Raw genomic sequence first — 27,288 nt, 5'->3', positions numbered from 1 at the left:
TTTCTTTGCCCTCCCCCCTTTTCGCTGTTCGCCCCACTTGGTTTTCCTCTGGTCGCTGGCCTGCTGTTTCGAGATTATGGTAAACGCCTTTTTTATTTGAGGATGAAAACAGTTCCCAAAACAACCTTGACGAGGCCGATTCTTCAGCCAATGTATGTATATATGTAGAGCAGTGTGTAGTTTTCTTCTTCATCTTTTGTTTCTCTGGTCGCCGGGTTCTTTACGAACGTCAACAAACAAAAGTAAAACGAAAACGGTGCCGCAAGCGGCATGTCGTAAAAAAGAAAAATTGGGAAGAAAAATGATGCTTCCATCTATTTCTGGAACTGCCATTTGTGATAGAGATCGTACCAAGCCGGGTGTGACTGATTGTTTGAGCAGATATTATAGACTCCTGTATATAAAAGTGAAAGTTCTGTCACTGTAATCTAAATAACATTATTGCTTTCTGCCCTTTTTTCCGGAGCGCAGCTTAAAGAACATTTGGATGAACACCCTGTGAAATATTAACATTGAGAAGATTCTTTGGATAATTTACAGCATTTAAGACGGCGAGAGCGGGATTACCGTTACAATTTAAACTGAAAAGCTACAAAATGAGTCAGGTAATATATTTTATATTAAATACCAGCAGTGTCTTCAAGTTTTCTTTAATTTCCATAAGTATTGCAGGAACTGCTTAGGAAGTAAACTTTTAGACTTTCTTCTAGTTCTTGTAGATACGTATTAACTGAAAAATGTCATGTAGAAAAAATTTTGCTTGTTAAAAATTTAGCTCGTTTTTGCAGAATTATATCAATCGAGATTATAATCTATAGAGACAAATTCCCGTTAGCAGAAATTATTAATAGCCAAATAGCGGCTTGAATTAATAGCCAAATATATCTAGCTGTATTTAAAGAATTGATTCTATCTGTATTCACAGATCTTGTCTTTTCTTTCGTACCTAATAAAAATACTCTATTTATTCAAATATCTTTCAACAATATTTAGGCTGCTTAAATTTTAACTAATTATTTCGATTTCAGAATTGTAAGGATAATATGATCATTTTTTTATTTCTCAAAGTGGACAATATTTCTTGTTTTTATGCTAGGTCATCATGCTGAATGACGTCATACCGAACTACTCTTGCACTTCTGCAGGCGTACTTATAGGAAATATTAAATAATTTTACATACGCATTTAACAGTAACGGCATTAATTTAATACATTTATTTAAAAAAATAACTGATACTTTAATATCGGTATAGACGTAATTATTCTTCCTTAAAACGCAAAATTACAAAGACAGATTGCGCATATTTTAAACGATTTTCATTGTATATACAGAAATATTTTGCCTAAAATATTTGTGTTTTAAATGTTTCAATTCATACCTTTATTTTTCATTATATTTTTACATCGTAATTTCCAAAGCAATAAAGCTTTTTTTAGTAGCGGAAGAGGTATTTTATCCCATTCCTCTTGAACAGCTTTCCAAAAATCCAAGGAGAGCTTAAGTCTGGAAATGTGCTTTTTAAAATTCCAGAAGCTCAAAAATCAATGAACGATACATCATGAGATAGTAGGAATATGAGGGAACGGGTATGGCCTTGATACCTTTTTTTTTTTTTTTTTTTTTGTGTGTGTGTGTGTTCCTTTTTTTCCAGGAAATTAACATGAATTTTTGAAGTGTGACTGCTTGCTTTGTCTCGATGAAGTTCTTTTGATTGATAGCACTGTGGGTAAGCAGAAGTATATGATATTTGAGAATTGGGTCTAAAATATGTTTCTCATAGTATGTAGAGTTGACCTTAACATTTTTCTCCGCTCTCTTTATTTTTTATTTTGCCGTTATATGAAAAACCAATAGCAATCACAAATCCCTTTGAAAAACGTTCTTTAGAGGTTTTGAACCATATTTTAAGATTTTTTCCTCCTGTTCGATGATAATAAAAGGCCGAGTGGCGCAGTGGCTAGCGCATCGCGCAGCAGCGCTACAGGTCCGGAGTTCGATACCCGGGCTGGGCAAGGTCGACTCAGCCTTTCATCTCTTGATTTCCATCACTTGGGTCGATAAAATGAGTACCAAGTTCACTTGGGGACTAAGCACTGGGGGTCCAAGCTGAGCACTTATTCAGGGCATATGCTTACGCACCCCGGGGCCCACAGTCAAGAAAGCAAATTTTGGGCATTGCAGGCCTTGGCCCGTTAGGGCTGTTACGCCACTGAGTTTAGTTTTAGTTTGAGGAAAATAAATGGATTTCTTTTTATTGCAGTCATTTAAACTTTTTTTTTCAAACTTTTACACACAAGATTCATCTAATGTGACAACATTCGTTCATTTTTGTCCGAATAAATGTTTCTTATAAAGAATTTTGCAGCGCATTCTGCATTCGGAAATATGTCGGGGAGACAGAAGATGCACGATGTCTTTTCGCCTCTTTAAGATCCCGCCATCATCAGTCACTTTATTATTGTTGACACTGAGCATTTCAGTGATTTTGCAACTGTTATTTGGCTTGGCGGAATTTTTATAACATTAGACATCTTACTTTTGCAACAATCGAAGCCTTCCGTTTTCTCCTTGGATATGTATTTGGAGCAATTTTTCCACTTGAAGCTAAACTTTGAACTTTTCTTCCCTTTTCTTTTGTTGTTGACAATATTATCTATAGAAGTTTTAGATATTAAAAAACCACAGCTTTCACAAAGTTTTTTAATAATTAGATACGAATAATTTTCTTCGGAAAGTTCACAAGCATAGCCTTCCGTTCATTGCTTTTTTAAGAACCCACTTTGCATGAAAACAAAACTGTCAAGAAACAGATGATAATTTATATTTTCAAAAACATAGCTGCAGTTAAAAAAATTCCAAGAAGATTATTTTTTTACAACAAAGCAAAAGCATCTAAAAAGTGTGCGAACAGCCTGCACGAAGTTACTTCAATAATAAATCCTCAAGACTTCGAATGCTTAAACTGGCACTCGAAGTTTGAAGCAGATTTGGATAAAAGTAAGAACTGATTTAAAAAATTCTTTTTAATGCATAGTTAACTAGAGAGTTTGTTTAATAACAGCATTTCAGATTTATTAACGCTAAGATAGAAAAACCTACTGTAAGATTTAATTTATATCCATGTTGAATATTACCGTCATTTAAACTATCCTTTCGTTTTTCGATTACTGCAAGAATTTTTAACTGTGTTTTACCTCCCTGCATGTACTGACTATAATATCGAATAGTATCGACATAGTTATTTCTTCTGAAATGCTTGCATCGTCAAAGATGTAAATTTGTTTATCATTTTTAAAACGACATCTTTTCTGAAAAGATTACTGAAAACTTTACAATACTCTAATCTAAAGCTGAATAAAGGAAGCTGTACTCGCAGACAGAAGTGCAATTTGGTGTTTTGCAGAACGAGATGAGAAAAGGTGTGTAGCGCATTATCTAATACTAACGACAGGAAACTTTCTGGCTATATATGTAAATGATTTAAAAAAATCTGAGTATAATTTAATACAACTACAAGCAATAGTTCCTTGTTTGAATTTAAGTTAATAGTAAATTCAAGATTTTCATCTGCTGGTCTGTCTGAAAGCTGTTTAAGTTTTCATTTGCTATTGTTAGGCTATCTAATGGCGACTAATAGAAAAGATAGTAGTTGAAATGAGCCCCCCTCTGGTAATCGCCGGTTACAAGCATGCAATTTGATTTTTCACTAGATTCATTCTTATGAAATCTTAAAATTGCACATCGTTGCCGTAAGTATGCAATACGGAGCTGAATTTTTTATTTACAGCTTCATAAATTATACACTATTTTTATTGCAACTTTGTGTAAATTTCCGCATGACGTGAAATCCAACTGTTCGTGTACTTAAAACCGTAGGTGGATACATTTTCGAGTCAATTTACAATAAAAAGAAGTGAGACCTTTTAAACTTACAATATGATTATTTGTTCTTATTTTAATTACGATGAAATCATTGCTAACAGTTTCCTTAACTTACATGTGAAATTGGTATGTTACATTAAATACTAATCTGATATTTTTTTTGAAAAAGTCGGAATTGAAAAATTTTAAATAGGACAAATAATTTATACTTCTTGAATGACAAATAATTTATACTTCTTGAAACACACGGATAGAAGATTGAAACCAAAATCGATTTCCAGAATGGGAACTGCTTTTTAGTATCTTGCATAATCTACTTTTTAAAATCTTCACGCCTCTGCATGAATTTCTCCTAGTTTATCTCATTGCAGTTCTATGTGCAATCGAGGAGAAAATATAAAACACAGTTAGAGGGAAAGGAGCAACCAGGAAGAGAATTTAATAGTGTTAAAATGAAATACTACTATTAAAGTGCAGAAACTAGCATGTCTAGAGCCTCTTGTAATGTCTCCTATTCAGAGACAGACAGAGGGAAAATCCATATAACATGGTATTTAAACGACGCTAATTTCTAAAATCAGAAATACCGAAATCCTGTTGAGTATTATCAGAAACAGTGAACAAAAATAAGTAAATAAATTAGTAACTAATATGCGATTCAAATTGAATAAATTTAAAAAAATGAATAAAAATATTTATAAATTAAATAAAACTAATTATACTGATATAAAAATTAAATTAAAATATCATTGAAATAAATAAATTAAATTAAATAAAACAAGAAGAATTGAAAAATGAGTAAATTAATAATAAATTTTAAAAAGTATCATTAAAATTAAATGAAACTGTAAAACAACGTTACCATTGAGTGAACTATAACATTGATATGGGACTCAGAATTAAAGAATGATAAAAGTTTTCAACAGTCTTTTGTGCACGATAAAATTGCTTCCTTATTTTGGTTTCTAATTCACTTAAAGACTTCTTGACTCAATACGTACAGACCAGACTTTTTAGCTTTTGCCTTTTGACATGATGACATTTTTCCTTAATTGTTCAATTTTCCGGAGTGTTTTCTTCTTCTCAGTTGTTACAGTCTCACTAGCCTGACAATGATCAGCTCAAGCCCATGGTATTCATCGCCTAGGTTCTCTGATCCCTCTTTCCACACCACTAACTTCTCGAGAGGACTTTCGGCTCGCCGCATAGTTAGAGTGCGCTCAAGCCACACTATATATTTACAGTGCCTCGTCTGGTGTGCGAGTTAGTTAGTATCGAGTTGGTGTCTCGTCTAGTAAGTCAATCACTGCGGAGTCGATCGAGTTGACAGCTGGGCAGCGAGTGCCGAGTGGGTCGTCGAGTGCACCGAAAGAGTCTCTTAGCGTATCGCTACTGATACTATATATTTACAAACTATATACTATATATTTACAAACATCCATGTCTTCTTTCGGATTCGAACCCGGGTCTTTCGGTACAGCAGTCAGAGTCACTAACATCTATCCCGGTTAGGCTGCTCAGGAAAATTGACACATATATTCAGTATCTTGCACCAGTAACTGTTTCGTTAACCGCTCAGTAAAATGTTGCTCTAATAATTGAATTTTCTGTTAATATTTGGTTACATTGCTGACTGCTGTCGCGAAGGACCCGGGTTCGAATCCCGGAGAAGGCATGGATATCTGTAAATATGTAGTGTCTATGCGGCATGGGGGCACTCTAAATATGCGGTGAGGCGAAAGTCCTCTCGAGAGGTTAGTCCTTCAGATGCTGTCCAGCAAAATTGGAGGGTGGAAGGGAGTAAAATCGTATCGTCACCTGCATGATGGTCAAGACTCTTACCAATGTTTAGTGCAATCTTGCACTCCTCGCCAAAATGAAGTTCTTGGGCCTGTGCTGATGTTACTGTCAGACAAGTGAGATAAGTCACAGCAACAACAATAACAGAAATGCAGGCAACTGCAATAAGAATAATTGCAGTTGCATGAAACTACAGTAATACTAAATAGTATAATTAAAAAAAAAAATCCGTTCTTCGCCACATTCGGTTAATCAGTTTAGAACTTGCTAATTAATGCATTTTTAGGAATAATATTGTTTTTAAAAAGATTACCAGTATTTTAGTAAGTATTTTAGTTTTTTAAACGTTTTTTCTGCTTTTATTAGTTTGAGTGAATGACATAACGCTTAGACTTTAAAATAATCAATCACTAAATTATTTCCTCCTGCTTTAACCTCATGCACACAAACGCACAAAAAAGAAAAAAAAATAATAATATAAATGGGATTTGAAATACTGGGAAGTTTTGTTTTGCATATTTTATTAGCTCTATGTAAATTTTATAATTTTGTATAATCCGTTTGCGTTTTCAGCTCTTGTATAAGATACTCATAATTCCGATAAACTGAAATATTTACAGCACTGCTCTAATATTATTTTCGTCTGATTTAGTCCTTTTTTATGTTTAATTGGTAAAACAAAAATTACATTGTTTCTAAAAAAGAGAAAAATATATCTAATTTTAAACTGAGATATGAAAACATTTTAATACCCAATGTGTATGTATGTCTCAGTATAACATTAGGTTATTTTTAATAATTTTTATTTAATAAAACATTTGGATATTGCCAAGTTTTACTTCCTTTTATTACTACTTGATCAACAATATATTCTTAGTCAGAGTTATTTGAACGAAAAGTTGGAAAGCATCTGAATTTCGGTATGATTAGCTAGAGCAAAATATTGTTTAATAATTAATTATCCAAAAGATAAGAGCTACCCTTTTATTAATTAATTTTTGAAAAGCTCTCGAAAGTTATATTTTTATGTTTAAACAAGGATATAGATTCAAAATTTAAATTCAAATTAAAAATAAACCGAGCCAATAAATGCATACTTCTACTTTAAGATAAACTAGCTGACGTTTAAAGAAATAACAGTTATAAAACTATATATTTTAAATGAGTAATTGCCGCATAAAATTTAAAAAGAAGCATGAAAAAAAGATAAACTGATGTTAACTGATTTACAGTTTGATATTCCAAAATATCAAACTATAAATCAGTTAACAAAGAAATTAATTGGCATTATGCTACAGATATGCGTCATACTAGGAATTCTTAAATTAGAGCAGATAAGTAGAAATTCTTTAATTTCTTACTCCTTTATCCGAGTACTTCAATCAGTTATCTCTGTGCTTTTTGAATAAATGTACTTTTCGGATACAAAAATGCTTTGAAATGTTTTTTTAAATTTTCAGTGTAAATGTCAAAATTGAAAGAGTTTCTGAATTCACACATAATTAGAATTAATGGAGAGTCAGTTTTCTATTCAACACACATTCTTACATTTTAACATTTACATTTTATCATTCTTACATTTTAAAAATGAATACTTCCTAAAAAAATGCCTATTTAACTTATATCGGGAATATTTAATAAAGTGCGAAGAATATTTAATAAATAAAGGTAGCACACAAAATATTAAAAAAAGTGGCCCCTTTGAACGCAATAATTTAAAATCTGAAACCTTTCAGATTTGATTTTCTTTTTTTCATTCATTCTTTCTTTTTTTGTGACGCGAGTGTCACCAATCATTTTTGCGAATTTTTTGATCATGTTCTAAGATTTGAAAACACCAACATTTCTCTTAAATTTCACCTATGCAACATTATTACTACTATTATTTTTATTTTTGCGATGCATAGAAGGATATCTGCCTAAGGGAGGTGTGCATTCGCGGAAGACATTTTAAAGGATACTGGACGCATATACAGAAAACAATAAAAACTCCCATACAGCCGTAACTTTCGTTCGGGTTCGCATTACCAATTCTCAACGATTTTATTACGCTACCGCATGTGGCTATATATCCAGGATCAATTACCTATTGATTACGGTAGAATATACTAAGACTATCTGTTATAGGAGGGATGCTTAGAGGAATTTTTGAAGGAAACTGACTCATACACAAGGGAAAATTTATGCTCGGAAAAACAACGGAAATCTCATGTTGTCAGCCCATCCGCTGCGAACAAGACCAGGGGGAACTAATTATGTTCAGCTATTTTGCTGTTGGAAAGCAAATGCATCTAGACATTTTATATTTCTGTGTTAATTTTTCCTAATTTTTTATAATTTTATATCATTTAGATTAAAGAATGAAGTTATTCCAGAAGTAAAGGCTCCGATAGCATTTGTAAATCCAAGATTGGAATTTCTTAAGTATTCGAGTAGAAGAGTACAGAAATCGTTAGATTTAAATCCAATACGTGTACTGAAATACTTCTTTTGCTGAACAGATTTACTTTTGGATGTGTCTGCGGATGTAAGTTTCTGTTGTCATTACATACATTTCACACATGAAAATTCCTTCGTTCTTGATTAAGATATACTGCAATTAATCACTTTTTAATATATATATATATATATATATATACTGTTTGTGGAAGCATATTTATTCAAAACTGGCATTTTGTGTCGATATAGTTGATAGCTGATGGGAGCATGAGGATACATTATTCTAACAGTAGTTATCATCCTGCATACCCTCATACCTAAAACCAGAAGTACACAACATTTCTGTATATTGTTATGTAAATAACCTTGCTAGACACTGTTGACGTTCTGGTTCAGGACATTACATTTTATTACATAGTTGTAGATGGCGAAATACACAAAATGCTTTACGAAGCTTTATGAAACATAAGCTTTACAATAATACACTTTATAAACTTAACAATATTTTACTAAACACACGAAAAATTACATTAGAACAGAAGGTTACACTTTTAGAAACAAACTTAGTGAATTAGTCCAGGCACTGTCCTCATTTAGAAACGACATATACGAGTACTACTGACCATTAAAACTGTTACGCCATGAAGGTGACAGGCAATAAACGACACATTTGCGTGAGAAGTAGTACATGTTGTGAAATGCAAAGTATTAGCATTCCAGCGCAAGCGCTCAAAAGAGGTAAGAGAAACAGCATTTACATTATGCATAAATGAGAAGATTGTACAGCCGGTTTGTCATTTGGAAATGGCATCTGAACGTTGGCTGTTTCTCTAAAATCGTTTTATGCCTCGTGTAAGAAGGAGAAGCATTACGTTTGAGAAGGATCTTGGCCTACCGGAACTACGGTTTATGGTTCTCCCACACAGCTGCTCTTATAGGTTGGGATCCGATGGCTGTTAGGCGAGCATGGTAAAGATGAGCCCTAAAGTACCATATTGAACGGCGAGCAGAATCTCAGCGTCCCTAGGCCACTAATGCTTGAAAGGATACATATTTTGCCCTCTCGGCCTTGTGGTATCTTACAGCCGCGTTAGTACTAAGTCAGGAACTTGGCTCGTGTGTAGCACGACAAGTGTCCCAAGAACACTGCGACGACATATGCAGCAACACGGACTGTACAGCACATCGACTAGTGTTGCTCCTCCCTTCCTTGATTCTGTAGCAGCGCCAGGGTGGCTTACAATGTGAGAAATAACGACACTGCACACAGAAGTAGCAACCCAATTTTTCTTCGAAACCTTGTAGAGTCATTAGGATTTTTATGCAGGAGATGTGAAAAATGTGCTATGCCCTCTCCAGGGCTCGAACCTTGACCTCTCGAATACGAGCGGAGTGTGCTACCTTACACCACGAAAGCATGCTGGAAGGAAGGAGAAAATACCTTATATACTCCCCCAGACACATAAATAATGCTTTAGTCATAAGCCTTTTCTGTGTTCAATAAGACCTACCATTTAGGATCATCGTTTGGAAAAGCTTGTTTTAAATGTATAATTTTATGTTTTCTACCATGAATTTCTGACTATTAATTTTTAAATTTTGGTGTCTATTGTAGCTATTTATCTTTAAATTGTTTCGTGTATTAAAATAAATAAAATGTGAAGATCAGAGTGAACGTTTACATAAGGGCATGATTCTCTGACTGAGGAAAATATTCTTATGTCATTGACAGAGTAGAGAAGATCACTGCGAATTGAGGGTGGTTTCTGTTCTCGTCAACTAAGCAGTTTGGTTGTGTGGAGTTTTTATGTTATCCCCCATGTGATACATATATGCGAGTCAGTTTTCCCTAGGCATCCGTTCTAAAGCATATGGCCATATTCGGGCTGTATGCTTCAGGACTAGCTTCCAAAGGTTACCTCATGTACAGCGTGAACATGAGACAGTTTCTTTTAGCATCCTCAAAAACAATTTTCCTGAGGCCGTCAATTCTCACATACTTCGGCACAGTCAAGTAATCATGCAACTAACCAAGCTTATGATGTTAGCTAATATTCTCGCTAATTATTTTCTCTAATATGCTTAAACTCGCGACAGTGTATTTATTTTTGTGAAGTTACTCTTATACACATTAATGTGCGCAGGAATAAAAGCACTTATGTAACTTAACTAAAATAATAAAACACACACATTGGACTGAGAGATTCATTAAATAAATACAATTATAAATGCATAATTATAATATTATATATAATCCAAATTATGCTACACTCAACTGAAATATAATTATAGTTATCCAAATTATGCTACTCTTAACTGAAATATAATTATAGTTATCCAAATTATGCAACATTCAACTAGATTCTGCATCGCGTAGCTGTGAAAAAATTAGAAGGAACGTTCTCCTAGTGATTTTTTTTCTATTTAGTTGCTTTATCATCTATCTGAATAAAAACAAATAGCGAACACATTTCGGCTGCAAGTTATTTCCATACATCTGAAAACAATTTAAGTAACATGGATAAAAAGTAACTTGAACATTGTTGATTATTATCACAAAAATTAATATTTACTTATAATAATCACTTTAAAAGTCATCATGATATTATTTTTATTACGTAACAGATTCGTATGTTATGAAAATTTTATAATACACTCATGGCCATAAATTAAGGATAATTCAGAATCACACGGAAGAAGTAAAATTGTTCACAAGCGTTCTTTAAGCCGCTCAGTGCCACAACCGAATAGTTATAACACAGAGAACGCATGTGGATGATTTTTTACGTGGTAGAATTATCGGCCGCCTGGAATGTGGGCGTATTCTGATGGATGTATCCGAGGAACTTGAAATAGCCCAAAGTGTCATCTAGAGGCTTTGGCTATGATTCCAAAATGATGGAAATATCAGTAGACGTTACAGTACAGGTCGCCCTTTCCCCGAGTTACAACGCCGACTGACGACCGTTAATTGGCAGTAACTGCCAAAAGAAGCAGATGGAATATAGCATCAGACCTGTCTTGTCAGCTATGTTCAGCCACGGGTACTACATTTTCAAGGCAAACTGTGTACATACGTTTGAGACAGATTGGTCTATATACTCGCAGGCCTGTCAGATGAGTTCAGCTCACGGCAACTCACTGTCTCCAGCGGTTAGCCTGGAGTAGAGAACATGCAATGTGAACATCATCACACTTGTCTGATGCTTTCCGACGAATCCAGGTTTAGCTTGCAGTCTGATTCACGTCGGACATATGGAGAACTCCAGGTACCCGCTACCACCAAGTCATTGAACGACAGCGTTTCGATGGTGCAGAATTGCTTGTTTGGGCTAGAATTATACAAAGCTCCCGAACAGATCTGCATGTTCAGATCGGAATCATGACAGGTCAGATTTATCGGGACGTCATTCTAGAACAACATGTATGTTTGTTAAGGGGTGCCATGGGCGCAGAATTTGTGTTATGGATGGCAACATCCGTCCTTACCGTGCGAACATTGTAAAGGAATGCCTGCAATCTGAGGATATCACACGTATGGAATGGCCAGAACTTTCATCTGACTTGAATCCGATAGAACATATGAGCTACATGCTTGCTACCCGAATTGCAGCCCTTCAACCATCTCCTACGTGTGATCGGAACTTCGGAGAGCATTGCTTGCCGAGTGAAGTAATCTTCCACAAGATCAAAGGGATAATTTGATACTCAGCATGCCTAGGTGTTTTATGGAATGTATTTCATCGTCTGGGAGACATTCAATGTGTTAACCATCATTCCAACCATGTAATGTTAAGTTTTTGTAAGGGAGATATTTTTTGTAATTGCTACCAAGAGCAAAAGTCGTAGTTTCAATAAATCACTACATCGATCAATTTATTTTATTTGTTTTTATTTTATATGATACATCTGCTTAAATTTCGTAACAAATTTAATACCGTAAAAGTAGTAAATTTATGCCATAGAATAAATAACATATTTTTAAAACAGTTCATCAATAAATGTGTTGTCAAAAGAAAGCAAAACTCATTAGCACGTTCCATGTGCACAACTTAAGCTTGTAAGGGGCCAAAGTTTCATTGTTCATGTTTATGAATTGAAGCATGTTACAAAACGCACTTTTTTGTGAGAAGAAAAACCTTCATGTATTTTGAAAGTATATCTTGTGTTCTTTGTTTCAGATATGTCGATTTCGATATTTTCTGATGATAATTGGAATACAAACCATTTTCCTGACAGGAAAAGCAGAACAAGCTCATCAAGTAAAAGGCGCAGATAAAGCAGCTGAAGATACTAGGACCAAGGAAGTAAGAACTTATATATATATATTAAAAATTGAATATATCTTTAAAAATAATTTGAAGATAAGAGAAATAAAAAGAAAGATAATTTTTTAAAAAACCAAGATAATGAATAGAAGAATAAGTAATTGGGGAGGGGAGTATTCTCAAAGTTAAAATTTAAATTGTTAGGTCTCATACCACTGATACAACTCTTAAAATCGCAAAATTAATAATATTTTTGTATTATTTTTAAGTCTTTCAATATAAAAAGTCGAATTTAAGCGAATATTAAAAATTGCTATTTAGTACATGATGTTAGAAAACATTTTCAATGGAACATTTTTATGGCATTTCTAAAGTAGAAATGCACGGCCCACAAAAGCACAAAGTTACAAATTTTATTATCTGTTAATATAAATCAATGCTTGCATTAGTCTGGCAGAGTGTAAAGCGATATTCACCTGAGACCCTAAAACATATCAGCAGAAATTTCTTCTATGGTTGTTCTTCTATGGTTTCCCCATAGGTGTTCTATGCGGACAAGTCCTTCACACATGGTGTCTTTTCTGACACTTGAATATAATCCTGGACTTGAATATAAGTATTAGAAAACACGAAAACTTCTACCGTATCCAAGTATGTTGCACCTGTAATTGCCCACTGATGGGGAAAATAGTCCAATTTTACAATCATATTTGATGTAACACCGAACGTTGATCTTTCGAAGTGTTAACGAAAAACGCTACAATTTCACTCGAAATTACCGATCCATTCACCGAAAATTATGGTGACTTGCAGTTGCCTACACATAAAAAGAAAAATGTCTCACAACGAAATGAAACGCTGTGGAGACAGACGCCACATTTAGCAACGATGCTTAATGTAGTTATTGCAAACTGAATCCTTTATGGCTTACCAATATGTTGGATGTCATTTGGATGCTACAGTTATTAAATATTAAGGTTCACTTCTTTCTGAACACTTTCATGCGCAATGCTCTTAATTCATAATTTCATAATTTGAAAATTCATAATTTTTACAGAAGTATTTACTGTTGATTACTGCTAAATGTTAGACAAGAGATTAAGAAGTAAAATGTTATAGTATTCTAAAATTAAACAAAAATTTAATTTAATGCAAGATCCGCTGTCATACTGAAGAACAAATGAGGAAAAAGGCCTATTATTAATATTTTGATGAAAAATCCGAGAAATCTGGATATGACACAAAATACCAAAGTTTGGTAAATAGGGCTTATATTATCATGATGATCAAAAATAAAGCAGGAATGAGATGCACAGCTTCAAATATGCAAAAACTGTGGCTGTATAAATTTAATTTTTTATATAAAATCCATCATTTTATATGATTACTGCTCATCATTCAGGTACCTTTTCTACACCCTTTTGGAAGAATTATTTTGATTTCACCCAAAATATTCATTTATAATATTTTCAATCTCATGCTTAACTCACAAGGTTTTTACCCACAGATAAATGCTACAGTGACCTTAAATGGCAATCTCTGAACGGAGGGTATGCTGGTTTCTTAAATGAATGAATAATAATGTCCTATTATTAAGCTTTTCTCAAGTCATTCTTGCCTTGTTTTAACTAGCATTATCCTGCTGAAGAACTGAATTATATTTATAGAGAATAGAAGTCGCATGGTGGTAAAAACTTGTTTGAAAACATCTAACTGATAACAGCAAATGTTTGAATTGACATTTTGGTTATTTCTAACAGTTTAAATTAAATCATATCTTCCTCAGTTCCACCACACGTACAGCAAAATCTTTTTCTGATGCAGTTCCAGTTTTCTTGTGAAGATTTTGTTTTTATGTTGGGATGAATCACTTTCGTTTTCGAGAATATTAGCTTCAAGAAGTGAACAAATAAGTGCAAATCATATTATGCATTGATGAAGGATTTCAGATATTGATGTTTGGGTTACATGTAAACTTAAACATCAGTATGAGAATTTTTTTATGCATTTGAAATGAGCTGTTGATTTTCATTGTATATAAATAGCTTTCTACTATGTGTTAGTAGTAATACATACATGGATTTAACTTTATAAAGCATCGTAAATCTTTCCTCCTGCCTTAGTCTTCCATTTTTAAGCTGGGTCTGCAAACTGAAATTTCCACATCAGGGTATCTTAAGACCGCTTTGTCACTGGCAACAGCTGATAGCATTTAACTGTACTAAAAATTTTCTGACTATACTCTGTAATGCTTACATGCAGCTGAAATTCACGTGAAGTGTATGTAGAATATGTTGCTTAAAAAAGTGTCATTTTTGTAAAATTGTCATTTTAAATAATGAAGTTTATTCTAAGGTAAAATAATAATTGCTACTATATAAATAAATAAACATCTAGACGTATCACTCAGATTTTTGAAATATTTTGTTCTTTAAATTAACGAAATTAATGAGAATTAATTTATTGAATCGATTATTTTTTCTCTTTCACATTCAACGGAAGTTAGATCAACATTTTTGATAGCGAAAAGGTTTTGTACCCAATAATAATTTTCAAAATTTGCATAAGAGTTTCAAAATTTGAAAAAAAAAATAACCTTTACTTTAATCCCTAATGCATTAATTATATTAAGTAATGCAAGAAAAGTATTCATATAACGTAGCGAGAGTTAATCAAATAAATTTTTTTGAAGAGTAAAAATAGAGATTTGAAAGATTTTCATAGTTTTTTTAACGAATTGTCTAACAGAAAATTAAAACTGTTTCAATTTTTATCCTAGGTGCCCATGAGGTTCAGTTATTCTGTAGAAGATTCGCTCGACAGATCCAATCATTTTAGACAAGAACAAAGAGATGCTAATGGTGTTGTCCGAGGAAGTTATGGATTCCAGAATCCTGAAGGAGCTTTCCGACTAGTTCATTACATAGCTGATGATAAAGGATTTCGTGCTCATGTAACTTCAAACGAGCATGGTCTAGGTCAACAGAACCCAGCAAGTGTGAACATCAACCGTTTTGCTAGAAGACCTTCAATCCAAGATGAGAAAACTTTCATGAGAAATCCATTTTTATCTCATCAAAAAGGTTATAATAAAGTTGAGTCACAAAGCTTAGAAAATCAAGATTATCCTCATCCCCATTCATTTGCTCCTGCTCAACAGAGGCGCCGTTTCAGTGGAGATTTATACTACCGGCCACCAAAGATTGAAAACGATCCATCGAAATCAAGAATATTTAATGATTACAGACATAATAATCCTTATTATCATATGCAATATCGGCATGACAGGTATTCAAGCAAAAGATGGAATTCAAGATTAGGAGTTCCTGGTGAAATTAATTCGTACATTAAAGATAACGATCCATCTCATTATAAAAGAAAATCAAATCTGTTATCGAGATTTCCACAAGAGTTAGACCAAATTCTTCCTTCTGGGGATAGAAATTCCTTTCCGGATTCTGTAAAAAGGATTCCCGAAAATTTCGAAGAAAAATATTCTGAACCATACAATAAAGCTTCCAATAATAGCCATGAATATGGCTTGAATTCCAGAAAAGGGAGCAGTTTAGGGAGTTCCTTTTCTTTATCTACGACTCATTCACCAATATTAAATATTTTGCTTAGTATGCCGCAACACAAAGTTCATAAATCTTTGCCAGACTGTGGGTCTGTTAACAGTGGAGTTTTATGCAAGCCACCAAATTTTCTTAGTAGTAATTATGTGCAACAAAACTCAGCTAATGTTTCTCAAAAGGATATACTTGATAGCGCTCAAAATTTGAAAGACGCAGCGGATAGTATGAGTCCGAACCCAAATATTAAAAAATTATCAGAGATTCTTCGAACACTTTCCATTGAAACATTTCCACCTCATTTAATACCGAATTCATATCCTTTGCAGTCTGATATCTATAAATCCTTTTCCGACTCTAAAGGATATCCAAGGGATTTTCAGAAACCTTCAGATTTAAGTTTGCCTTGTGATGAGAAATCTTTAATACCTGATGAAGATGAATTGAGTTTAGCTCCTTCATTAAAAAAATTAGACGTATTTAATACATTTTCCGAAGATAAAATGCCTGATTTTCAAAGCAATGAAGAAATACTGGAAAGCACTGTAATGTCTTCTCTTTTACTTACTGACATTTTGTCCAGAAGAAGACTAATATATAACCCACATGACACTGAAAACCATTTGGCGCTTGGAGGAAATGTGAACAAGCATAGCTTTCTGAATAACGACAAGGACCTGCTATTTCTGTCCTTGAACATGGCTTCCGATAAACCTCAGAAAATACCTATCAATCTGCTCGCGTATTTAAACTTAATTGGTTTTGTATTATTGCCTTATAAAACAAACGAAAAGTCAGTAAAGGTTTCAACAGAAGACCCTGAAACGTTAAATCCAGAAGGAAGTCAAATTAGGCCTTTGAATGCAAAGAAAAGTAATTCATCTGAAATTAAGAACAGCCAAAGTACTTCAAGCAGTATCATACAAGCCTTACTGAAACATGATAAACGTATCAACACTGAATTATTTTCTGATGATATTTTAAGAGAAAATCACCAAACAATCCCAAAAATTAATTTGAACTCGGATAATTCAGAAAAAATACCCATTGATGAATTTAACAGTAATGATAAAGCCGGTACACGAGCCTTAGATGGTAATTTCAAGAATTCCGAATTTTTCATATTAGATGATACGGACTACTTTGAATCGCATTCTAGTGAGAAAGCAGGGGAAGCAAATCGAAAAAATAACACAGGAAATACTTCAAATTGGAGGAAGATCTTGGAAGAAGAATTACAAAAAAGTTTAAAGGAAAGCGATTCGCAGGAGGGAGTTCGATACCATGACATGGTCTCTGCTACGCCCTCTAACTTACAGAATTCAGACCAAAGAGTATATGAGATAAATAAACCAGCCAATCCTTTATTTGATTCAAGAGGTGTTCAAATTAAGCCTGAAAATGTTCCTCTGCACTTACATAGATTCATACCACCGTCTGGAATTACTTCCTTACCATGGAAGTTTACAATTCCTAGACCAGCCCCACCGAGGAGTGTTGATATACCCCCTAAACCTCCAGTTCTAACTTGAAATAGAGAATAATAGTTTTAGAAGATTTTTCACTATTCCGGTCGTTAAGTACATATGATGAAGAATTTATATTAAATAAGATAATGAACGCTGGAGATTAGAATCCTTCAGGGAACTTAAGAAGAGAGAATAACTACTTATGTTTTTTCCTACTATCCCTAGTCTACGTTAATCATAATATTCGAACTTAAGTTATGTGCTTGATTTTCAAGGTGCTGTTTTTTATGAACACTAATTAGTATTAATATTTATTTTTAAAAACCAAAACTAAAATAATGTTTATAATCGATGTTAATTGCTTTTTTGTACAGCCCGAAGGAATTTATTAACGAATTTCTATTTAATTTAGGTTTTTCATTGAATGAAAGACAATGTTTTAAAAATTTGACAACATTGACAAAAAGGTGATAAAAAAGAGAGCTTTGAAACTTTAAAAGCCTGGGATCTGTTAAAACAATAGCACCGTAAAATCACATGTAAGAGGAAGAATGTCTGAAAGTATATTTCGTTAAAATTATTTCGATTTTTAAGTAGAATGGCACAAAGTTACGCAAACGTTATTTTGATAATTTTTTATTTATTTAATGTTCAAATAAATCGCATGTTAAATCTATACTTAAGAGACTATAAAGATTTAAAAAAAAGTCTGGGTCATATAAAAGTAGCTTCAGATATTCAGCAAGAGAGATTTAGGAACGTTGATCACTTTATTAAACTCTTTATACATCTATTCAATTAATAAATTTTAATTACTTAATTTACCTTTCATACTGAGAAAATTTTAAATCACTTCGAATTCATGTAGTTTAATAATGATTTATCTTCTCATTAGCTTTACACGTATGGATTTGCCATTATTTTTTCTCTATGGCTTTTCTAAGCGCCATTTTTTTTGGACTCGGTATTTATAATGCATAATTTAATAAACATATCATGTGCACTATTTAGAGATTTATATATTTATTTTCTGTATAAATATACAGATTTATTACAAAAGTTATAATAAATACAGTTTTAATAACTTAGAGAGGAAAAAAGCACAGTGAAAAATTTCACGACTAAACTGGAAAGGAGTATGTACGCATAAGATATGTGATCTCCCCCCCCCGCAGTGCGAGGTATGCGATCACGGTGTATTATGTAGCACGGTTAACAAAATGACTTCATCTGCAGCGAAAAAGCCTCTTTTTCGATCTCATCAAGCAAATTTAGGTGCTGCAATAATTGCACTTTGTATTGAATGAATTTTAATAGCTTTCATATAATGTTTCAAATTGCGGAATATAAACTGAGATTCGTTCTCCTTGTTAATTTCATTCGATTTTGTTGAAAAGCTTCAAGAATGCCATTAATTTTTTTTTCAGATAGGTGAGGTCATCCCAAAATTTTACCTGCGCACATTTTTTAAACTGCTTTTACACACTATAGATATATTTTCTACATAAAAGTGATTTTTAAATTTTGATGGAAATATTTGTTGAAACACGACAATAGGTCTCTGCTAAACAAACTGTTTGCTCATTTTTTTTTTGTTTTGTTGAGCAAGCGCAGAACGTGGTATTCAATACGAAATGCAGCCATTTCACCAACTGAGTCGTGCGACATGTTGACTGAGTATACGGATAACTGAGTACGTCACAGAATCATAGGGAAAGCTGAATTCAAACTTTATTTTAGGCAAGTATTATGAAGCCGATTTTCTTCAAACTTATCTGTTTTCAGTTCAGAATTACCTCACTAAAATTTTAATTATTTGAGTTGCAAAAATGTAAAGTTCTTTATAAATTTAAATATGCAATGCTGTTAGCAGAGGGAACAAGAATTTTTACATTTCTTTCAAAATACTTTGATTATTATTTTGAGATTAATAATTTAATATGTGTGAAATTGAATGTGAGTTTGAATGTGTGAAAAATGTGAGTTTTTAAGCCAAACTGGTGAAAATTCACATGTGCTAATCTTAACAGCAATATATATATATATAAAATCTGAAAGCTTTCAGACTTTATATTACGCCCGAAACTCTGGCAGGTTTTAGTATTGACTCTTAGCAAACTACTAATATTATTTGCACTAATTAAAAAATGAAAAATACTTAATAGATTAAGGACTTTTTTGTACGATTGCCAGATTATGATTCTAAAGTAATAAAACTTCATGAAAATGTTCATAATGCATTTCTAGTCTTTGAAAACTTATAAAATTACTTATGTGGAAATTTTTTCGGCGTACCAGATGTAATGAAATTACAAATTATAATAATTAAAATAAATAAATCACGAAAAAGCATCGAGTGGCACTTAAGAGGAAAAAAAAAAGAATCTCGAATTTTTCGACTTTCCTTACTAAGTGACTACTTAATGCAAACTGAATATGACGTCAAAAATCGTAGATTTTGAAATTAAACATTCCTGCCAATTTTTGTCGTACTGAAGTCAAAATTTTTATGCTATTTTTTTTTTACACAGAGCACAACATTTTTATAAATATTAGTATAAGGACCAGAAAAAAACACAAAAAGTTTGACGTCTGAACTTTTATAAAATTTATATCTTTAAACATGAAACTTTGAATTACTTAAAACATTTTTATAACTGGAAGCATTTGCCTACGCCAAATAATTGGAAAATAAAGGACGGGTAACGAATTTTGTGGACCCAGTATTCAGCATGTCTATGACAGTCAAAATTGGATCTTTCGAAGCCTGGGAAGCAATAATATGACTTACCAATACACCTAAAAGAGTTAACTAAATTGTTATTTTGATTTTACTCATTGCAATATAAAACATGAAATATTTTAGATGGTTACAGTATCCAAAATACGTCAAATATGAATTTAAATCACTGTGAAATTCAGGATTCTGTTAGTCTTTATTTCCTGAAACGAAACTAAGATTGTCTGAAAAGAAATTTGATATGTATATTTACATTTCTGATTCAGAATGATTCAGAAATGTCACGGCTGGATGCTATACGTTCTCTCTCATAATGCTCTATGTGCATGAATTTAGCTAGTAAGCCTGTTTTAGTTATGTGTATGATATACTTGCCTATTTGCTGTCTGTTAAGTTCACATATAATTAAAGAAATAATGCTAAAAGACAGCTATATACACTACTTTTTTGAATAACCTAATGATGTAACATTTTTGTTTTGAAATTTGTCTTTCTTGAATTGTAATAGCGTAGTGTGCATCCACAGATATTCCTGCCGGAGAAAGTCATTTATAACTAGCGATATTCTTCTAGAAAGTATTCTTTCATTAAGGTGTTGAACATACGAGGAAAGAATGACGAAGATATACTATTCTGTTCCTCAAATTCTACCTCAATGCATTTAGTTTATCGAAGACAGTGGAATTAATAGACATATGATATTCAATTCATATGTCATTTATAACATTAAAAAATTGGATAGATAGAAACAGCATGAGCTTTGCGTTTTGTAAATGAGAAAAGTCATCGCTTTTAAAATATTTTAAGATTTTTGGAAGATTATAAGAACTAAAATCAATTAAAGATTGCTCTCGGCATCATATACATGTTTTTTTTTATTGTATGTTTGTATGTATGTAAACATACATGTATGTTTGCAGCAGCAGGAAAGCGCAAAATATATAATGCCAGATTTTAAATAAATATATTAATAATATGTTTTGTAGTCTTGTACAGAGTTCATATTTTCGCTTATTAATAATTCTGTTCTTTCCTTTACGTGTGCTTATTAGATGTCAGAGCGTTTAAGTCTATGTTTATTTGCAAATTAGTAGAAATTTCTCAGTATTATAAGCGATTTGTTTACAAATTGCCATATTTATTATTTAATTTTAGACCTTTCTTATGTCTAATTAAACAAAGGCAAATAATATTATTTAAATGTTATTATTGCTCGCATTTCATTGAATAAGTATTTATAACTGAATTGTTCCTATGTTCATTTTGTAAATCCACAGTATATAATAAATTATTTATGCTATTTTAGAAGTGCGTGTTTCTTTTATCAGTGACCGTAGGATAATCTGACGAATCGCTAAATTGCAGGCTTAATGGCACTTCTAGTAAATTTAAAGACACAGCGTTCTTTTTTGTATAATCAGAAAGTGTATTTTCTGACTAAAACTTGTTGCCAACTGAGGACACGATAAAATTATAACAATGGTATATTTGTATTTATGTACACATTATAGTTACATGAAATTATACTTGCCATTTACTTCAGAATGTACATCAATTTTGAAAAAAGACAAACTATTCAAATGTTTTCTTTTGAAACAAACTTTTAAAATAGTAAACACAATTTTTATTAAAAAAAGTATAATTTAGAAATATTTTTTTGTATTATACAGGTAAATGAAAGTAAACTTTTTTTCTGACCATCAGATTAAAATACGGATTTCTTTTTTACTTTAAACTCGTGATTCCAAATCAAAATTTTTATGTTATTGAGTTTCAAGATCAAAATAAGTTTGGTGTTTCTATTTAGGGAATATTTATCTTCATCCCAAACAAAATTTTAACGTTTTGAATAACATTAAATGCACTTTCAATTTTTCAAAATGCCTTTTCTTCTTTCTTCTGTACATTGCATTGAATAAGGTCTTTATGATACAAGTATAGTAAGGTACAAAAAAGTATTACACAAGCAAAATAAATTCCTTGCTTTTTATAGTTCATCTGTACCTTCATTTATGAAACCATCACGATTGAATTAATCACAATTAACATTCTTAGAATTACTGATTTGTAGGTAAGAAGCAAAACTTATTTGCGATGCAAAGCTTCATTCAGTAATCTGTTTCATTTCATTATTCTTTTTCAATTTTCCGACTTTTGATTTCTGAGAAAATAAGAGTATAAGTATTTATATCTAGTCCGTGCTTTCCGTGTCAGTGCAAATGAGATAATTGCTAGCATTTTCCCTAAACTGATTGATTCTTCAATTTTATACCGGAATTCATCAGTATTTCTAATCAAATCAAATTAAATGTGAAGCGGCAAATGTCAATAGCATGCGATTTAACGATTAGTTTGAAAGAAGCATTTTTCTCAGTAGAGCGTATTCTTTTTTTTTTTTAACTAGTCTTTATCAACAGTGTTTTTTTAAGCTCCTGTAGTTTTATTAGGACTCTTCCACCATCATTTGAGAAAATTTTTTTTGCATTCCTCCCCGCAAATCCCATTTCTTTGAAATACCAAAATGCTTTACTTCTTATAGGTTGTTAAAATAATATCTAAAGATTTGGAACACAGAATTGTACATTATTTTACATTCTATAAAATTATGAGTAAGAAATCTTAAAGTCCAATTCATCATTTTCAGTAGACTATCTTTACGCATTTATAAACACATTATACGCATTTTTACACTATCTGATTGTTGGTTTTTCGAAAGGGCGTTTCGTTATAAAGTTACTTTATTAAAACGTTTTCTTTAATGTGAATTGACTTATTTGGATATAAAATATGTCACGTGGGGAACCCAGAAATGATGACTAAACTTTCTATATCTGAAATATTGTGGGAAGCGATTTAATCGGGATTAAATTATGAAACGCAAGTGCTCTGCAGAATTTTCTCTTTTTGGCTGAGTATATTCATGAAATACATGCTATCCCGGCATGCATGGTAGAACACCCTCGGACCAGTTCCCCTGAATCTCGGAGTGCTCTCTTCAAAACTGTGAGGGGGGAACTCGGCAAAGTTCTACTGTTACTTGTATGGTGCTCAAGGTTCTTACCAACGAGATCTTGCACTCCTTGCCACGATGAATTTCGCGGGCTTGTTCTGACTTTACTGTTAGACAAGCAACATAAGTCACAACATCAACAATATTCTAGCAAAAATTTTATATCAAAATGTCGCTCAAATCGATAACGTATTTCTAATTATTTTTTAAATATTACCAACATGCACACATACACACAAATGTAATAAGCATAAATACACAAGCGTGCATATACAGACAAATTATTTTGGCATTAGCGTCATAAGCTATGTTATATAAAGAGTTACAGCATTAACATTAGAACTTCTTTAATGGTAACATTCTTATTTGGTAATAACAGACAGTTGAGGATTTTCTGCTTAAAAAAATTGCGTGTTTGGATTATATATTCTTTCCACAAAGATCATATTACGGCAGAAGTAGTATGAAACGGCCGAGAAGTGGCGGTTCAGGGCCAGGAGGCGTAGCGGGCAACAAGCTCGCAGGCGGTGTGCGGTGCAAACCAATTGGTAAAGGGAAGAACTGAAATAAGAGACTTTTTGATAATCGATTATTTTTTATTGATTTATTTTCCGAACGTAAATGCTTTAATTTTATTATTTTTAGCTTTTATATTTTTCTTCGCATTCCAGCTGTTTTGCTATATATAGAATAGTTATTTCATGTGTACGCCTAACAGAACTTAGTCTCGAATTTAATGATTGATTCTCAAGGCTTTAATTTCTGAGCAAATTTTTAATTTTTAAGATATCTTTTAAGGATTTTAATTTTCGATATACTCTGAATTTTACTTCATTTCTTAAATCTTCTATACATAAGACAATATTTTTTTTCTGTAATATTAACTATATTCCTCCTTTTTATTATTTATTTCATTTTAGATACAATTTTTATTACAGAAAGGAAATGTAGTATTATGTGTAGAAGATTTAAGAAATAAGGTAAAATTAAGAGCATATCGAAAATTAAAAGTCTTAAAATATGTCTTCAAAATTAAAAATTTGCCTCTGAAACTAAAACCTTGGAAATCAATAATTAAATTCGAGACTAAGCTCTGTTAGGCGTACACATGAAATAACCATTATATACGTAGCAAAACAGCGGAAGTGCGAAGAAAAATATAAAAGCTAAAAATTCTAAAATTAAGGCATTTATCTCCGGAAAAGCAATAAAAGATAATCGCTTATCAAAAAGGTCTTTATTATCTCAGTCCTTCCCCTTATCAATTGATTTGCACCCCACACCGCCTGCAAGAGTTGCCTGCGAGCTTGATGCGCACTGCGCCTCCGGCCCCTGAACCTCCCTTTTCAAACTACTGTAAAATTTAAGGTAAAACTCAGTTCATCCTGTATAAGTACCTCTTTTTGGGGGGATAGGAGCTTGATGAATTTAGCAGCTCTTGAAAATAAAATGTGTTTCCGTAAATCTCCATTCGGGAGACAAGCAGGGATTTTTTAGGAATTGCTCACTTGGAAAACATTATGTCCATTATTGCATTTCAGCATACATAAATCTCATCCCTGAACGTGAATGAGGTTGAACTTTGGGTTCAGTGAGATCAGCTAACTGATTTGTTGGCAGAAAATAGAGAATTTTTTCAGTTTTATTTTCCAATCATAATCGATTGTCTTCATCTTACTAATGGATTTTCTCTTTATATATGTGTCCGTGGATTTTGATTGACGAAGCAATAGCCGTGAAGAGCTTTAAGCAATCAGAGGTATCTAATGGTTTTGATGGCTTTGAAGACCATTGTAAGTGGCAACATAGACCGAATGGTGACGAAAACGATGACAACAGTGACGATGTGAACGAATTTGTAAGCTGTAGCAGATGATACAGGCATCATTTCCAGCAGCGTTAAAGTCTGTTACTTTAAAGTAGGAAATTCAAGGCCGTTGCAGCCCTTCCCCATTTGCGAACGTAACGCGTGTTGTCATTACTGCAGAACATTAATTTTCTCTACCTCATCTGAGGCTGTTGTTCAAGTGAACCTTTTTCCCTCAATTTCAAACGAAACAGTCTAAAAGGAAGTGAAATGGAGGAAAAAAGTAAGGCGACTCAGGTCGTCTTCAGCAGCTGTAATTCCCATGGTTAGGAGTTACTGGAAGTCAGAAAAAAAAACCTTGAAATTCCTGTTTCAGTGTAACAAACCACAAAAAAATGCAGTAGCAAACAACAGAAAGAACGGGCAAAATTCACGTTACAGGGAATTAGCAATGAAGATATAAGGTAGAGTAATGATAATATTATTACTATATACTCTTAACTGGAATTTAATTGTGGTAGTTATCTGTAATTTCATTCATGAATACTTTTCATTTTTGTTCTTACTGTAAATATTGCACGGCGTCCTTCGAAAGTTCATATCGTTTCTCTTTCTTGATTTTCGTATGATAAAATCAGTAAAATAGGAGGAGATATGGTTTATTATATTTAAGTGGAAAAAAAGGCGACATAATAACAAAGGAAGAAAAAATAAGGTTCCTACCTGGCTCCTAAAATGCAATGCAGTCCAATTCCGAGTTAGAATCTCAGACAGTGCGAGGAATCATAGCCAGAAAAAAAAGTATCAATGACTAAACCTAAATAATAAAAAGAAAAAAAAATAGTAATAATTAAAATTAATAATAATTAAAAAATTTAAATTAATTAAAATTAAATGATAATTAATTGAATGGTTTCAGATTTTAAAGTACGTCCAAAGGTGCGTTTTTTTAACGTTTCGTGCGTTACCTATAGTTATTAAATATCATGTTCTTCGCACTTAATCCATAAAACTCAGCTCAACAACAATATCGCAAAATAATTTTAAAAGGAGCATATCTTTAGAATTTTCGATACACAGTTCCGCACCGCTGGAGATAAAAAGCTTCCCCGTCCCCGTAGAGTGTTGCCATTGCTCGCTTTTAAATCGTTGAGTTTGTTAATCCAAAATTCGTTAAAGTTTACAAAATATGAAACAGATAATAAAACAAATTCCAAATTCCAAATTTGTGCTTGCAGATTCCCACATTCGGGTGGAAACGTACGTTATTTCAAAAGTGGATAGCTCTAAGTACCGTTGTTTTACCACACTGCAAGAAACATACATACATTTATGCAGATTTTTCATTATTTAATGTCTTTAAATATAATACAGGGCGATAATATTTGGTGGTAACAATTTGAAAAGTGAATCGGACATTTATAGTGAGCCAACACAGAATGCTAAAACGAAAATAATAGTCCTTCAGGGCAAATTGCCACTTTCGATTAAAAATCTGAATTCAGATTTTTTTCGCTTTCAGATTTTATATGACACCCAAAGGGAGGTTTTTATAACGTTTTGTGTGTTGTCTTTTATTTATAAAATATCATGTTTTTCGCACATAAACTAGAAAATTCAATTCGGCAGCAATGACATAAAATTTTTAAAAGAGCATATTTGTAGAATTTCCGATGCAAAGTCTCGCACGCTGGAGATAGAATATTTGTTTCCCGTACCGTGTTGCCATTGCTCGCTTTGAAATCGTTGAGTTTCTTAATCAAAACTCATAAATCCTTTACAAAATATGAAATAGATAATAAAACAAATTCCAAATTTGGGCTTCCATATTCGGTCGGAAATGCATGTTTTTCAAAATTCGATGGTTCTAGGTACCATTGTTTTATCAAAATGCGAGAAACGTACATAGATTTATGCAGATTCTTCATTATTTAACTTCTTTAAATATAATACAGGGCTCTAATAGTTGGTGGCAACAATTTAAAAAGTTATTCACCGTTTATAGTGAATCAAAGCAACATGTCAAAACGAAATTAATAGACCTTCTGGGCGAATTGTCCCTTTGGGCTAAAAATGTGCTCTGACTTAATACGCTTAAAAGTATCTGAATATTCTAAGTGAAGCTTCGGTTTGGAAATTATGTGGTGGACAACAAAGATTACTTAAGCCTAATAAGTTTTGTAATAATGGGATGAAAATTTTATAACTGCAAAGCATTGTTAAGTTAAAATATTATTTTTAATTTTGACTCTACCATCACTAATATGATTCATCAGTACTATCACAGGATGCCGAAAATG

At 32.5% G+C, this 27,288-nt stretch overlaps 1 protein-coding gene across 1 annotated transcript; it reads left to right on the top strand.

Annotated features, from left to right (window-relative positions):
* On the top strand, nucleotides 1–21,437 carry LOC118192669 (uncharacterized). Its single transcript, XM_035363671.2, has 3 exons — nucleotides 1–605; nucleotides 12,304–12,429; nucleotides 15,170–21,437. Exons 1-3 carry the CDS (start codon nucleotides 597–599, stop codon nucleotides 17,492–17,494), a joined length of 2,460 nt encoding a protein of 819 aa, XP_035219562.2. The 5' UTR covers nucleotides 1–596; the 3' UTR covers nucleotides 17,495–21,437.
* The last annotated feature ends 5,851 nt before the right edge of the window (nucleotides 21,438–27,288 follow it).

This window comes from Stegodyphus dumicola, chromosome 3 (genome assembly GCF_044657685.1).
Source record: "Stegodyphus dumicola isolate Sdum_Otavi_A_Nest chromosome 3, ASM4465768v1".
In the NCBI taxonomy this organism is placed as follows: domain Eukaryota; kingdom Metazoa; phylum Arthropoda; class Arachnida; order Araneae; family Eresidae; genus Stegodyphus; species Stegodyphus dumicola.
This window is presented reverse-complemented; position numbering and strand designations above follow the sequence as displayed.